The sequence below is a fragment of the Mesoplodon densirostris genome, chromosome 9 (genome assembly GCF_025265405.1).
Source record: "Mesoplodon densirostris isolate mMesDen1 chromosome 9, mMesDen1 primary haplotype, whole genome shotgun sequence".
Lineage (NCBI taxonomy): Eukaryota > Metazoa > Chordata > Mammalia > Artiodactyla > Ziphiidae > Mesoplodon > Mesoplodon densirostris.
In genome coordinates this window covers 15,434,495-15,448,222 of record NC_082669.1, presented here as the reverse complement: position 1 = coordinate 15,448,222, position 13,728 = coordinate 15,434,495, and the positions used below count along the sequence as shown (strand labels likewise).

General features: G+C 39.9%; 1 protein-coding gene across 2 annotated transcripts in view; it reads left to right on the top strand.

Moving 5' to 3' along the window:
* Nucleotides 1–13,728, top strand: part of RELN (reelin) — a 527,861-nt gene that overhangs the window by 502,126 nt on the left and 12,007 nt on the right. For both annotated transcript variants that reach the window (XM_060107639.1, XM_060107638.1), the window contains exons 53-61: nt 1,206–1,383; nt 2,078–2,253; nt 2,400–2,506; nt 3,599–3,841; nt 4,452–4,627; nt 8,487–8,560; nt 9,382–9,543; nt 10,284–10,441; nt 12,506–12,725. In XM_060107639.1, the coding sequence (XP_059963622.1) occupies nt 1,206–1,383; nt 2,078–2,253; nt 2,400–2,506; nt 3,599–3,841; nt 4,452–4,627; nt 8,487–8,560; nt 9,382–9,543; nt 10,284–10,441; nt 12,506–12,725 (1,494 nt within the window). The remainder of the gene's footprint in view (nt 1–1,205; nt 1,384–2,077; nt 2,254–2,399; nt 2,507–3,598; nt 3,842–4,451; nt 4,628–8,486; nt 8,561–9,381; nt 9,544–10,283; nt 10,442–12,505; nt 12,726–13,728) is intronic.

The window sequence follows — 13,728 nt, the reverse complement described above, 5'->3', positions numbered from 1 at the left end:
GCATCCCATTGGCACAAATTAGTTCAAGAATGCCCATTCCTCGGGGCTTCCCTGGTGGCGCAGAGGTTGAGAGTCCGCCTGCCGATGCAGGGGACACGGGTTCGTACCCTGGTCCGGGAGGATCCCACATGCCGCGGAGCGGCTGGGCCCGTGAGCCATGGCCGCTGGGCCTGCGCATCTGGAGCCTGTGCTCCGCAATGGGAGAGGCCGCAGCAGTGAGAGGCCCGCGTATCGCCAAAAAAAAAAAAAAAAAAAAAAAGCCCGTTCCTGACTCCGTCAATAGTGAGGGGCATTATATTACAGTGATTATCTCATGTGACTCATCTGGGCTGAAATGGATGCTGAGGAGCCACCACAACCTCATTTCCTCATTTCCCCCTCCTATCTTTACTCTGTTTTTTATAATGAGGTATAATTTACATTCAGTAAAATGAACACATTTTAATTGTTCCTCACCGTGAGTTCTTCCCATTGTATAACCCGTGTAACCACCACATGAAACAAGATACAAAACATTCACATCGTCCCAGAATGTTCCCTCATGCACTGTGAACTCTTTCCACCAAAATAGGGTGGCATCTTTTAATATCAGGTTAATTATGAGGCTTGTATGTTCCCCAGAAGACAGAGAAGAGCAATGATGAAATTGAAATCTCAGGGAAATTTTCCTTTAATATATAACCCTTTCAAAATTGTTTTCTAATTAGCACAGTTACTCTGAGAATATTCTTTATCTTTGGGGAATTCAGAAGTTGCTGTTTCCCAACCCCCTGAGGGCCGTGTGTATGCTGACAAGGCTCTGTCAAAGGATTGATTCACCTTCTGTACAATTTCAGGAATACGATTAATGAATAGAAATTGTGTCGCAGCCACTGGACTCCAGTTCATAAGCTCCCTGATTTATGATAGTTACGGATTTGCACTTTTAAATGTTCCTTTTGCTTGAAATAGAGATTCCACTGTGGTTTTGGTGGGGTTTTTTTACAAGTTTACTCACGTATTTTAAAATGTAAATTGAACTGGCTTTAAACTTCCATTTCTAGAAAGATAGTGGTACTCTGAAGACATCTTTTATTAACCCATTTCATCTTGTCAGAATGATTTAAATGTTTTTTTCTCTTGACTACTGAATAGACACGCAGGAAAATGGACCTGAGTAAAGTTGACTTTTGTTCTTCACTCCTTTGCTCTTGTGTTGCCAATAGTCCAGTAAGGTTTAGGTTCTATCAGAAGCACTCAGATACGCAGTGGGCAATTGACAATTTCTACCTGGGCCCTGAATGCTTGGACAACTGCAGAGGCCATGGGGACTGCTTAAAGGAACAGTGCATCTGTGATCCGGGATACTCTGGGCCAAACTGCTACTTGACTCACACTCTGAAGGTAATGTTAAAGCCCCTGAAGGAAGCATGTACTCGCATTGCGGACTGTGCATCAAGAACCAACTTAAGAGTGAGACTAATAATTTATAACCACATTCTTTGGGGCCCCCAGTAAATAAATCCTTTGTATGGAAACTTTAAAAATATGCATTAGGTTTAAGGGTTCTGGATTCCTAAATCAATCTCCAAGGTGGAGGGCACGTACTCCCAGGGAGAACAAGACAATCAATCAGGGAATATTGGGGGGAAAAGTGCTAAAACATCTGTTTTATTTTATCTTACTCCTTTAAATTTTCAATTTTTGTTCGTGTTTCATAGAATCAAAATAAAGTACAAAAGTATTTTTATATAATATATAAATAAATAAGTATATTTTGAGAGTACATGCTTAAGTAACATTTTACCAGTGGGAGTATTACTATACTCAACTTTACAATTGTCTTATTTTAAGATTCTAGATTTTAAATTCCAATTATTAAACACTATTTAAGCAGTTTAAATGAGTTTCAATATATGATGGAAAAGAATACTGTGGATGTATCCTGTTGGGTTTCTTTTAGTATCTTTTGGAAAAGCATTTGAAATCAGCTCTAATTTTTTTCAAGTCCAAGATGTAATTCTGTATTGTCTTAACTATTCCATAATTATTCTTTAAAATTGTTATTTTTAAACACATGCCACTTAATCTTTTCCAGACTTTCCTGAAGGAACGCTTTGACAGTGAAGAAATCAAGCCTGATTTATGGATGTCCTTGGAAGGTGGAAGTACTTGTACTGAGTGTGGGATTCTTGCAGAGGACACTGCACTCTATTTTGGGGGATCCACAGTGAGACAAGCTATTACCCAAGATTTAGATCTCAGAGGGGCAAAGTAAGTCAATTTTTTGTTATTTTTGTCACAACGTAGCATATTGGCCCCCGAACCAGAATGCGTGTGGAAGAAGCTGTTATCCAGGACTTGAGTAGATGATTTGTTCTAATTAACTGTTCTGACGGATAATATGTGCTTGCGTTCAGATTCCTGCAATACTGGGGGCGCATCGGTAGTGAGAATAACATGACCTCCTGCCATCGGCCCATCTGCCGGAAGGAAGGCGTGCTGTTGGACTACTCTACCGATGGAGGCACGTTTTGGGGGTGAAAGCCACGCCCTGGAGCAGATTGCCACATTCCATCCAGTGCCCCTCAGCAAAGTCCCTGCAAAACTTTGCTGACCTGGCAGTGCAAATAGTGAAAGCCACAAAGAGAAAGCTACAGACCTTAGTTGCATTACACGTTCTATATACGTGTGACTTCTGTGTTATACAAAATCTACCCCAAAAAGGACAAGAGAGAAATCACATTAAAAAAAATAAACTCCAAACTTTATGAATAAAGAAAATAATCACGATGCTTAGCTGAAGCTTGATTATAAATGATACAATTAAGAAATAAATTTTTGCTTGGTCTTCCAAGGAAAAGATAATTTTAAAAACATTTTAAAGTGTTTTAAAAAGCTTTTGTGTGAACAAGCATGTAATAAATGCTATAGAAGAGCTACAAGAAAACGTCATTAGTTGTGAAAAAAGATAGTCAATTCGTGAGCCAGTCCCACTTTTAAGAAGATTCTGTTTCATTATTTTGAAGTAGCTGAAACCAGGCCAGTAGTACCATGAGGTCTTTAGAAAATCAGCTTTAGCAGATAGGTATCATTCTTAATAACTGGCAGATAGATAGATGACCCTAAAGTATTTTAGGATATTCAAAGTGTTTTCTTAAGTAATGTAAACATTCCACCTGCTCTCTTTATCAGTTGATGACAGAAGCTTCATATTTGTGCAACAAATCACAAATTGCATAGAATTATAATAGCTATATTTAAAAATACTAGGAGTTCTTGTCCAGAAACATGCAAAACATGGGTGTTTCTCATTATTTATGAGAAATAATGCATATAGGAATCGAGAACAAAATTTTAGAAGCAGAAAGTATATAATTTTTACTTAAGTGTTTCTATTTGTGGCCAAGTATTTCTAAATACCCTCCTTCCCCTTATATCATCAGCCTCATTTTGAAACAATATGTGTAAGTGGGGAACACTTACATTAAAGTCAGTGAAATCAGTTCTCATTATCTGGCTGAAGATTTCTTTGGGAAATTTATGGTAACTGCAGTATACTGGTGGTTTGTGCTGTTTTGTCCAGATATGTTACTTTTTTGGTGTATTTGCTTTATAGGAATTACTTGGACTTTGCTCCATGAGATGGATTATCAAAAATACATTTCTGTCAGACACGACTACATCCTTCTTCCCGAGGATGCCCTCACCAACACAACTCGACTTCGCTGGTGGCAGCCTTTTGTGATCAGCAATGGACTTGTGGTCTCTGGGGTAGAGCGTGCTCAGTGGGCACTAGACAACATTTTGATTGGCGGAGCAGAAATCAATCCCAGTCAACTGGTCGACACTTTTGATGATGGTAAGAAACAAGACATTGAACAATCTTTCCTGTGAGTCTTTTGTCTGCTTATGTCTTCACCTGAGTTACTATATGAAAAGCCTTTAGATGAGTTCCTAGCACATATTTACTGATCAACAAATGTTAGCTATTATTTTGCCCAATAGTTTATACATCTTCAAGGTTGGCTGCTTGTTGAAATGTCAACTAAGAATTTATGTTGAAATGTCAACTAAGACTTTAATAAATCTCATTAAAGACAAAATGTCTCACTCTAAGTATAATTTGAAATTTCAGTAGCCCAAAATAATTTCCTTTTCTTTAGGAATTTCTGTGCAGAGATACACATTGTATTGGTTTGAAAGTATACCAGGAAAAATTTTGGAATGGTGAAAGTTACCAGTCTAGCAGTTACATTTTAAAACTTGAGTAATCATTGTTCTAGCATTTAATAATCTTTTCTAGATGTGATTTCTCATCTTGGATTTATATATTATACCAATTAAATAAAATAAAAGTCAATCTTAAAGAGTAAGCAAAGAGCTAGAACATAGACATTCAAGTAGTTCAACACTAAACCAATTAATTCAAGAGAATAACATGCCATATTGCTTCCAATTTACCTTAACAGAAGGCACTTCCCATGAAGAAAACTGGAGTTTTTACCCCAATGCAGTGAGGACAGCAGGATTCTGTGGCAATCCATCCTTCCACCTCTACTGGCCAAATAAAAAGAAGGACAAGACTCACAATGCACTCTCCTCCAGAGAACTCATTATACAGCCAGGATACATGATGCAGTTTAAAGTAAGGGGAAGCGGCTCTTCCAGAGTCTGGCATTACATTTGGGGGAGGGGGTATAGAGAGAATACTTATTTGAACAACTCCAAGGAAATGATTGATTTCATTCATTAAAAGAGACTTTATCAATAAAAGAAGTTATCTTTCACAAAGACCTTTATCTTGTAGGATTATTTGAACACAGGTTAAAATCTAAGTATATTGGGACATAGCAAGAAATGTAACTGTATTGTATCTCAGATATGTAATCCTGAGTTCATTTTTCCAAACTTGGAAATAAAAAGCTCAAATGGGCACATCTGCTTATTAGTTTCTTTGTCTCTGTCCCTTTCTGTCTGTCTCTCTCCTCCATTTCTCTACCACTTTCTCTTTATGCCTATTTCATACATCAAGCCACTTTGCTTCTTTAGCTATCCTTTTTTATTATGTCTTTCCATTTTCCTTTTGTCTCTGACTTCCAAAAACGAACCTGTACATTAGCCCAATTGGAACTTACCAAAGATTTGAAAAGGACTCTCACTTCTTATAATTGCATATTTTATTCATATAGAAGAATGGAAGGGAAGGCATAGGAGGTAATTAATAGACAATTAGAAAGATAAAGTAATATCAATTAATGTCTTTCTCACTGCAGAACACACTAAAAAGGGGCATTACAGAAATGCAGTTTATTACTAGATCATTTTAAAGAGACAAATCAGTTCTAATACCCTTATTTAAAAAGATGTGCTACAGGGCTTCCCTGGTGGCGCAGTGGTTGGGAGTCCACCTGCCGTTGCAGGGAACGCGGGTTCATGCCCCGGTCTGGGAAGATCCCACATGCCGCGGAGCGGCTGGGCCCGTGAGCCATGGCCGCTGAGCCTGCGCGTCCGGAGCCTGTGCTCCGCAACAGGAGAGGCCACGGCAGTGAGAGGCCTGCGTACCACAAAAAAAAAAAAAAAAAAAAAAAAAAAAAAGATGTGCTACAATCACAATAGTAAGAATCCTTATCAGTATAATAAAAATGTATTCACAACTGGGAGAAGGGGAAAATGAGGACTTACTATGTATAGGGTTTCAGTTTTGCAAGATGAAAAATTCCTAGAGATATGTTGCAAAAAAAAAAACAAACAGGGCCTCCCTGGTGGCGCAGTGGTTGAGAGTCCGCCTGCCGATGCAGGGGACACGGGTTCGTGCCCCGATCCCGGAGGATCCCACATGCCGCGGAGCGGCTGGGCCCGCGAGCCATGGCCGCGGGGCCTGTGTGTCCGGAGCCTGTGCTCCGCAACGGGAGAGGCCACAGCAGTGAGAGGCCCGCGTACAGCAAAAAAAAAAAAAAAAAAAAAAAAAAAAAAAAACAAATTTTCTGGTTTCCTCAGCTCTGTATTAAACTCTCCTTCAGAGACTGGAGCGTGAGGCAAGCCCCCCAAATGCTACCACTCCCTCAGTACTGTCTTTAATTTAGTGACATGAAGGATGCTCAAGGTCATGTCCAGTGTTATACCACCCCTAATTCCAAGCCACGTCCTTTAAGGCTTTCCCTCTACCAGGCTCACATCAGAGCATTTTTTGATTAAGTTGGTTGGGACCTCCTCTTTTGCTGCCTCTATCAACCCAGAACTGAAGAGACTGAAATTTTCTTCTCTAGCCAAGTCAATTTGTTTCTTAAAAAAAACCAAAAGCTTGTCCCCAGAAATTTAATGATTAAAGTGTCACTAAATCTGCATTTTTACAGTCACCATAGAATGGTTACCTGTATATGTGTGGCTGAGCTGCTTTGCTGTGTGCCTGAAACTGTCACGACATTGTTAATCGGCTACACCCATATATAAAAGAAAAAGTTTAAAAAATAAAAACATAAAGTCACCATAGACTTTCTAAACACCATATCCAACAGCTTTCACCCATTCCTCATTTTTCCTTTTCTTTGTACTATTTGGCACTCTTGTCCTTGTCTTCTCCAGCTCGTGAAATTCTCTTTGCTATTGGCCTCTGGGTTCTCTGCTGCTTCTCCTCTTACCTTCTTGATGTCCACGTCTGTCTCCTTTTTGGTTCCTCTTCTTCCCTCAACCTGGTAAATATCAGCATTTCTTAGTGCTTCTCCCTGGCTTTCTTCTCTCTTCACAGACATTCTCACCTTTGGAAGCTTCATTCATCCTCTGGCTTCAAATATCCCATCTTTAAGAGCAACTCCCAGATCTGCATATCCAACCTTGACTGGCTCATCAGCAGTCAATTCAGTACTTTTAATAGCCTGTGTACATTTCTACACCTCTGTCTTACTGGTACCTCAACTCAGCTGTCTAACAGTGAACTTCATATCTTCCTGCCCCACGCCAACTTCTCTTTCTGATTTTCCTATTTCTCTTGATGGCACTGCCTGTCACCTATTCACTGGCTCTAAATTGTAATGTAGTCTTTGACTTTGCACTTTTCACATCTAATCAGTTACTACATCCTTTTAATTCTAACTCCCAGTGTTCCTGGCACCCATCCCATCTCCTCTATTTGCACTATTACCACCTTTATTCTGGCCCTAATTAAATGAGTAGGCCACTGAGTAGTCCTTTCCTTTCTAATCTCTCTCCACTCCCACCCGTCTTCAACAGCACAGTCAGATTGATCCTTACAAAGCACAGCTTTGAGCCCACCATTCCACTGCTCATTAACCCTTCACGACTCCCCACTGCCTACCAAATTAAGATCAAACACCTTTGACTACAACTCATGGTCTGTCAAACTCAACCAATCTTTCCAACCTCCTCCACCAATATTCCACATACTCTACACTTAGACCAAAACACACCACACGCTGCACTCCAGACATGCCACAGTGCTTTCCCACCCAAATGTCTTTCTCCTGGCTCTACCTCTCAGACTCTTCCCATTCTTCAGGGACAGTTCACATACACTCTACCTGATGAATTCTTTTCTTTTTTTTAATTGAAATATATTTGACATATAGCATTGTGTAAAGTTAGGGTATACAACATGTTGATTTGATACATTTATATATTGTAATATGATTGCCACAATAGTGATAATTAGCACCTCTATCACGTCACATAATTATCTTTTCTTTTTGTAGCTGGAATAATTTAGATCTCCCACTTCTGATGCACTATTTTCTAACCCACTTAATAAGATTCAATCTCTCCTTCCTGTGAAACACCACAGCATTTTATTTGTATGTGTTCTGGTTTCCATTTCCACTATTGGAATATACTTTCTATTCTACCTCTGAAACCAGGGTTGTTTTATGAATAAGCGTATAGTCTAAAGTTTTTAGCACTAACCTTCCCTAGTATCAGCACTGACATAGGACTTATTGATTGAGTAGATGATTAGAACTTAAATTTGAATCACCAAATTTTTCTAGCATTTATGCATTTTTGATGATTCAAGCATTTATATGGAATGCTTTTATTCACATGGAAATGGAAAAAGACTAGGAATAAATATTAAGTAGTTAAAATTGCTATTTTTAATTACAAATAAAAATTTAATGATAGCATCAATGAAGATAGGATATCAATGAACATGTTTTGAACCAATGATACTTTGTTTCTTTCCTTTAATTCTCCAAATACTGCTTTCCTTTTGACCAATTTATCTTCCCCAAATTTATGATTAATATGTTATACTAATTAAGTAAATAGAAATAGTATTTTTTTAACCTTAATTCTCATCTCCTTGCAAAATGGCATGACTTTAACAAAGCTCAAAAGAATGTATTCTTGGTGTCCTGGCAGGCTGCTCTGTAAAAGCTTCTCTGAATACTTCTTGATTACTTTTCAGAGTCATAATGAACAGAGATGGGATTTCTAATTAATGAGAGGCATTATTTAATCTAGCCTGACACATATCAATCGTTTGTTTGTTTTAGATTGTGGTGGGCTGTGAAGCTACTTCTTGTGGTGACCTTCATTCTGTAATGTTGGAGTACACTAAGGATGCAAGGTTTGTGAACTACTGTTTTACATTTCCTCCAAACGTGAATATACAATTCAAGTGTTTGTCTACTTTTAAGGCAGCTGCTTACAGGGGAGCATTCTTATGTATTAAAAGTGGCAGTTCCTGTGTAGACATGTAAAAATTTCATTTGTATAAAATTCACACACGTATCTTATTTTCAAATTTTTCCTTCAAACTAAGAAAAATCAATGTTATATTATGCTGCAGCCAACAAACTTTACATTGTAAGTTAAGGAAGACACTATGTTTGTCCTCAAAGTAGAACCCTCTTTTATTCACGTTGCTTGTTCTCAACCAACCCTAATAAAAATATAGATCAATGAAAGGTCTGAACATGCTTTAGCTAGAGTCACACCTCCTAAAGCATAGTAGCAGTACTGAGCATCAGTCTGACAGAGGAAGGTTGCTTTGTTGGTGCTAGCAGGCCTGCCTCTCACCACCACTTTGAAAAATGAATTATAGTGAGAAAGTTTGGGTAGATAGAGACCTTTGTCAGTCGACTCCAGGTGTAGTTCTTGTAACAATATCGGTGGGAGGAAGTCACTAGAATGCCACTCTGTTCCTGCCATCATTTTATTCTGTCATCTGTGAATATATTAATGTGCCTGTAAAGAGTTAGGATCTATCTCATATGAGATAGTTTTCAATTTTTCTTGTTATTATCTGTAATTATAAATATATATAGGAAATAGGAAAGTTATATAAAAATGTCTTAATTTAACCCAACCCTAAAGCATTCCCTTGACATTAGACAGGTCATGTATTTCTCTGAAGAGCTTCTAATGCAGCCTTTTTGGTCTCTGCAGGTCCGATTCCTGGCAGCTCGTTCAGACCCAGTGCCTTCCTTCCTCTTCAAACAGCATTGGCTGCTCCCCCTTCCAGTTCCATGAAGCCACCATCTACAACGCTGTCAACAGCTCCAGCTGGAAGAGAATCACCATCCAGCTGCCTGACCATGTCTCTTCCAGGTAGGTTGCACACTAAGGTAAACTTTGTGGAATCATCTGCCAGTCTCTGCAGAGCACATACAATGAGGCAAGAGCACCTGATACAATGAGGCAAGACTTTTAGTTGCAGCCCTAGTACCCTTTCCCCTCATCTCCCCCTCCTCTCACCAACCCATGCCCCTAAATGGCAATTGCATGTCCCTAGAAGAAATAGGATCTTGTTTGTAAATGGTTCACACACGTCAAATTTTCTTTCGATTAAATACCACAGCACACACCAAACTCAATCACAGGCCCAGAGTCACAAATGCCCAGAGACTTGGACTTGGCACCGTATCTGCCCCAGTGTTCTGTGCCCCCAAAGGTTGTGCTGTTTCTCCCAGAATCAGTGCCCTCTGGGTTAGGCCAGGCTGGTTGGGTTACGCAAAGCTGCAGGATAAATATAATGGAGCACAGTCTTCCTAGAGCAGCATTTATTTTCCTCAAAGATTTGAACATGATACACCACTACAGGAAAAACAGACAGGTCTATTATGGAACAGAATAGGAAATTCACATAAAAATTTCAGGGCTTTTGGGGTATAGACTCCTAGAATGGGAGGGGTACACATTTACTCGCCTCCACCCTTTGGATGCTTCGGGGAGAAGTTTGGGAAGCCCTTTTCTTAGAAATAGCCCCCATTCCCAGAGGCTGGATGCTGGACATAGCCATGGAAAATAACAGCCTCCTGAATCCCTTCTGCTCTCTGTGGGACTTTCAGTGCAACACAGTTTCGCTGGATCCAGAAGGGCGAAGAAACGGAAAAGCAAAGCTGGGCAATTGACCACGTGTACATCGGAGAGGCTTGCCCCAAGCTCTGCAGTGGGCACGGATACTGCACCACCGGCGCCATCTGCATCTGCGATGAAAGTTTCCAAGGTCAGAATCCCATTTTGTCGATCTTGACACAGGAGGCCATGGAGCTCCCCTCATCTCAACGTGTGTGCAAAGGCTGCTAGGAAAGGGATAGAAACTCTGGCCTGAGGGATGTGAGATAGCTGATACACTCTTTGATCACAGCTATTTACCTTTGGAATGAATTACCAAGGGTCATTTTATGCTCTGTTCCTTGAATTTTTAAAAACGCAGATTTTATCCTCCCAGGCTATTCTATAGTACCTCACATTCTCCAACCTCCGTATAACTCCCTGCTCCAACCCCTACCTTTCACACTTGATTTCCACTCTGGACCTCTCTCCTGCCTGGCCTGGCTGCCTGTCCCTAGATACTGGACCAATATTCCTTCTCCCTGGACCTTTCCCGGTCCAGGGAGCAGCCACTCTCCTCCCAAGATGGAGCCGACAATTCAAGATGTTCTGTTTCCCAGGTCACTCTGTCACATACGAAAAAACCTTCATGACTCAAAAAAATATACTTTTACTGCTTGAATTTCTAGAGGCTAACTGTGTATTTGGGGCAGAGTATTCAGTCAACTCCTAACATCCCAGGAGATTGCTCTGTCGGCCTGTTTGAAGGCCTGCAGCCCTGCTTTCTTTTGATGCAATGTTTCTCATAGGTTTCAGCCTCTATGTTACAAAGTTCACGCTATCTAATTACCCTTATACCCTCGGAGCCTAATAGCAATGCACAGTAAATCTTTTTTGAGTGAATCCTTACACTGCCTTATCCCTTACCATTTACACAGTATCCACCAATACATTCAGCAGAGTCATTTAGTATTTATGATATTCCCCATAAATTAGCTATGGTTAATATCATTATTCCCACTTTACAGGTAAAGAAACTGAGGCTCAGGGAGGTTAAGTGACTTGCCTAAGGTCACATAGCAAGGACATGTCAGTAAGAAGACCAGAACTCAAGTTGTCCTTTCCAGTCAGCCTTGCTGTCTCTCAGAGCTGAGAGAGTTACCCAAAGAGAACCAAACTATACAGCTTCCCCAAGGGTACAGTGGAAGAGCCCATAGATTTGCACTGAGTAGAATCCATCTAGATTTCTTGGTAGATGCTACTTCCTTGCCTCCAAGTGAAATGAGTATGGTAAATGCAGACCACTGCACATCTCTGAGGTTAGAAATTACTTAGCTGCCCTCTTTTTCCCCTGGCCTCATTACCACTGAGACCAACTGGGTCTGTTTGTATATTAGCTGGAGAATTTGAACTTTAGGCAAATGAGCAAATCAACTGTCTCACAAGGAGTCCTAGGTGTCTGGAATTTGCCCTCTTCCCTGATCCAACAGAGCTATGACCTTTTGATTTTGAACTATTGTAGACATTGAGAAGAGTTGTTCTGTTCCAGTGAAGGAGAAATGCGAAGACATACACATAAGCTAAAGTAGCACCTTCCTTAAATGCCCATATTTCAGCTCTGTGGTCTCTCAGAGACACTTCCAGTTTTTTATTCATGTATTTATCCCAGCTTGATGATGGAATATTTTATATGTGCTCAGTATTGTGCTAGGTGCTGGGATCCAACATTTATATGTGCTCAATGTTGTGCTAGGTGCTGGGATCCAACAATGAATAAAATATAGACTCTGCTCTCAAGCATCATCAAATATAAGAACTAGAAGGAGAACAAGAACATGACTTATTTTCTGCTACAAAATCACGCTAGGGACAAGAAATTAGGTTGTCTCTAATGCCAGGGTGAGATCACCCTCTGGAGACACGTCATTGGTAAACATACAGGCCCAACCAGATGCTGTAGTTTTTTAACAATGGGCTTACACAAGAAATAAGCACATTAGCACCTACATATTTTAGTAAACATTGACTCAAAGATAATGGTATTTTTCAGCAACACAAGTCAACTGAAATAAAAGAGAAACATGCATTTCCGGGAGTCTCTATCTGCTTGGTATTTTGTCATTCTTACAATAAATCTGAAATTGATTGGATTAAATCTGAAATTGAATGCTTGTTCTTAATCTTGGATGATTCTGCTTGTTCCAGCTAATTTTTGCAACTATTCCTTTCCCTCTAGGAGATGATTGCTCTGTTTTCAGTCATGATCTTCCCAGTTATATTAAAGATAATTTTGAGTCCGCAAGAGTCACTGAGGCAAACTGGGAGACTATTCAAGGTGGAGTGATAGGAAGTGGCTGTGGGCAGCTGGCACCCTATGCCCATGGAGACTCACTCTATTTTAACGGCTGTCAAATAAGGCAAGCTGCCACCAAACCTCTGGATCTCACTCGAGCAAGGTAATACAACTCCCAGGTTGTAGTCCAGACATAGAATCAGTCACAAGCGCCTCATTGTCCGCTGTTAGCAATGATCATGAACTTTACGGCACAGGTGGCACTAAGCAGTGGAAACCTAAATATCATCTGAATTTGGTATGAAAAAGCATTATATGTTTTCACAACTCAGAATTATGCTTTGCTTAAATTTAGTGTAGAATTACCTTGTGTCTCTTCACACACACTGGCTGAGTGTTGGTAACATAGGCATAAGCCTGGAGAAATGGCCCAATATAAGAAATGGATAAGTGTATCACATCAACATGTTGAACACCGTGAACTTGCACAATGTTAGAGGCCAATTGTATCTCAGTAAAGTTGACAAAAATAAATAATTGGTTATGAATAATCTATATAGATAATTTCATATGGACCATATGCAAGCATGTAGATATAAATGTGAATGTGAAGAAGATGCGTAGTAATGCACACATACATATTCCTGTATTTAGCATATGTAGCTATAAAAGGAAGTGGAGGGCCGATGGCTGGCTGGATGGGAACTTTACAAGTTCACGTGCTTTATGAGCTGCATGGCAATGCAGAATAGAGAGGACAGAGAAAAGGAGACCCAAGAGGGTTCCTTCCCCACCTGCCCTTCCCAGATCTACCACCTTAGCCAGAGCAAAAACAGCTTATTGTCTGTGTAACTCAAGAAGAGATTCCAAGGCTTTATAAAGGTTGCAAGATACTAGACTACTCACTGAATGCTGAAAAGTGCATGAGTATTTTTGAGAATTAAATGTTGGGTTAGTGGGAATGTAGATGTTTACTTGAAGCTTAATATTAGTAATGTATTTTCAGAGGCAGAAAGGTGGGTTGGGGGGCCTTCAATATGATAAATAATAAAAATATTAAAAAATTAATTCCTGTAGAGTAACCATATAACTAACCATAGACGCCAGAAATTGCTGTGTCCACCCATCCCCAATTTTTTTCCTACCAAAAAGATGTACATAATCTA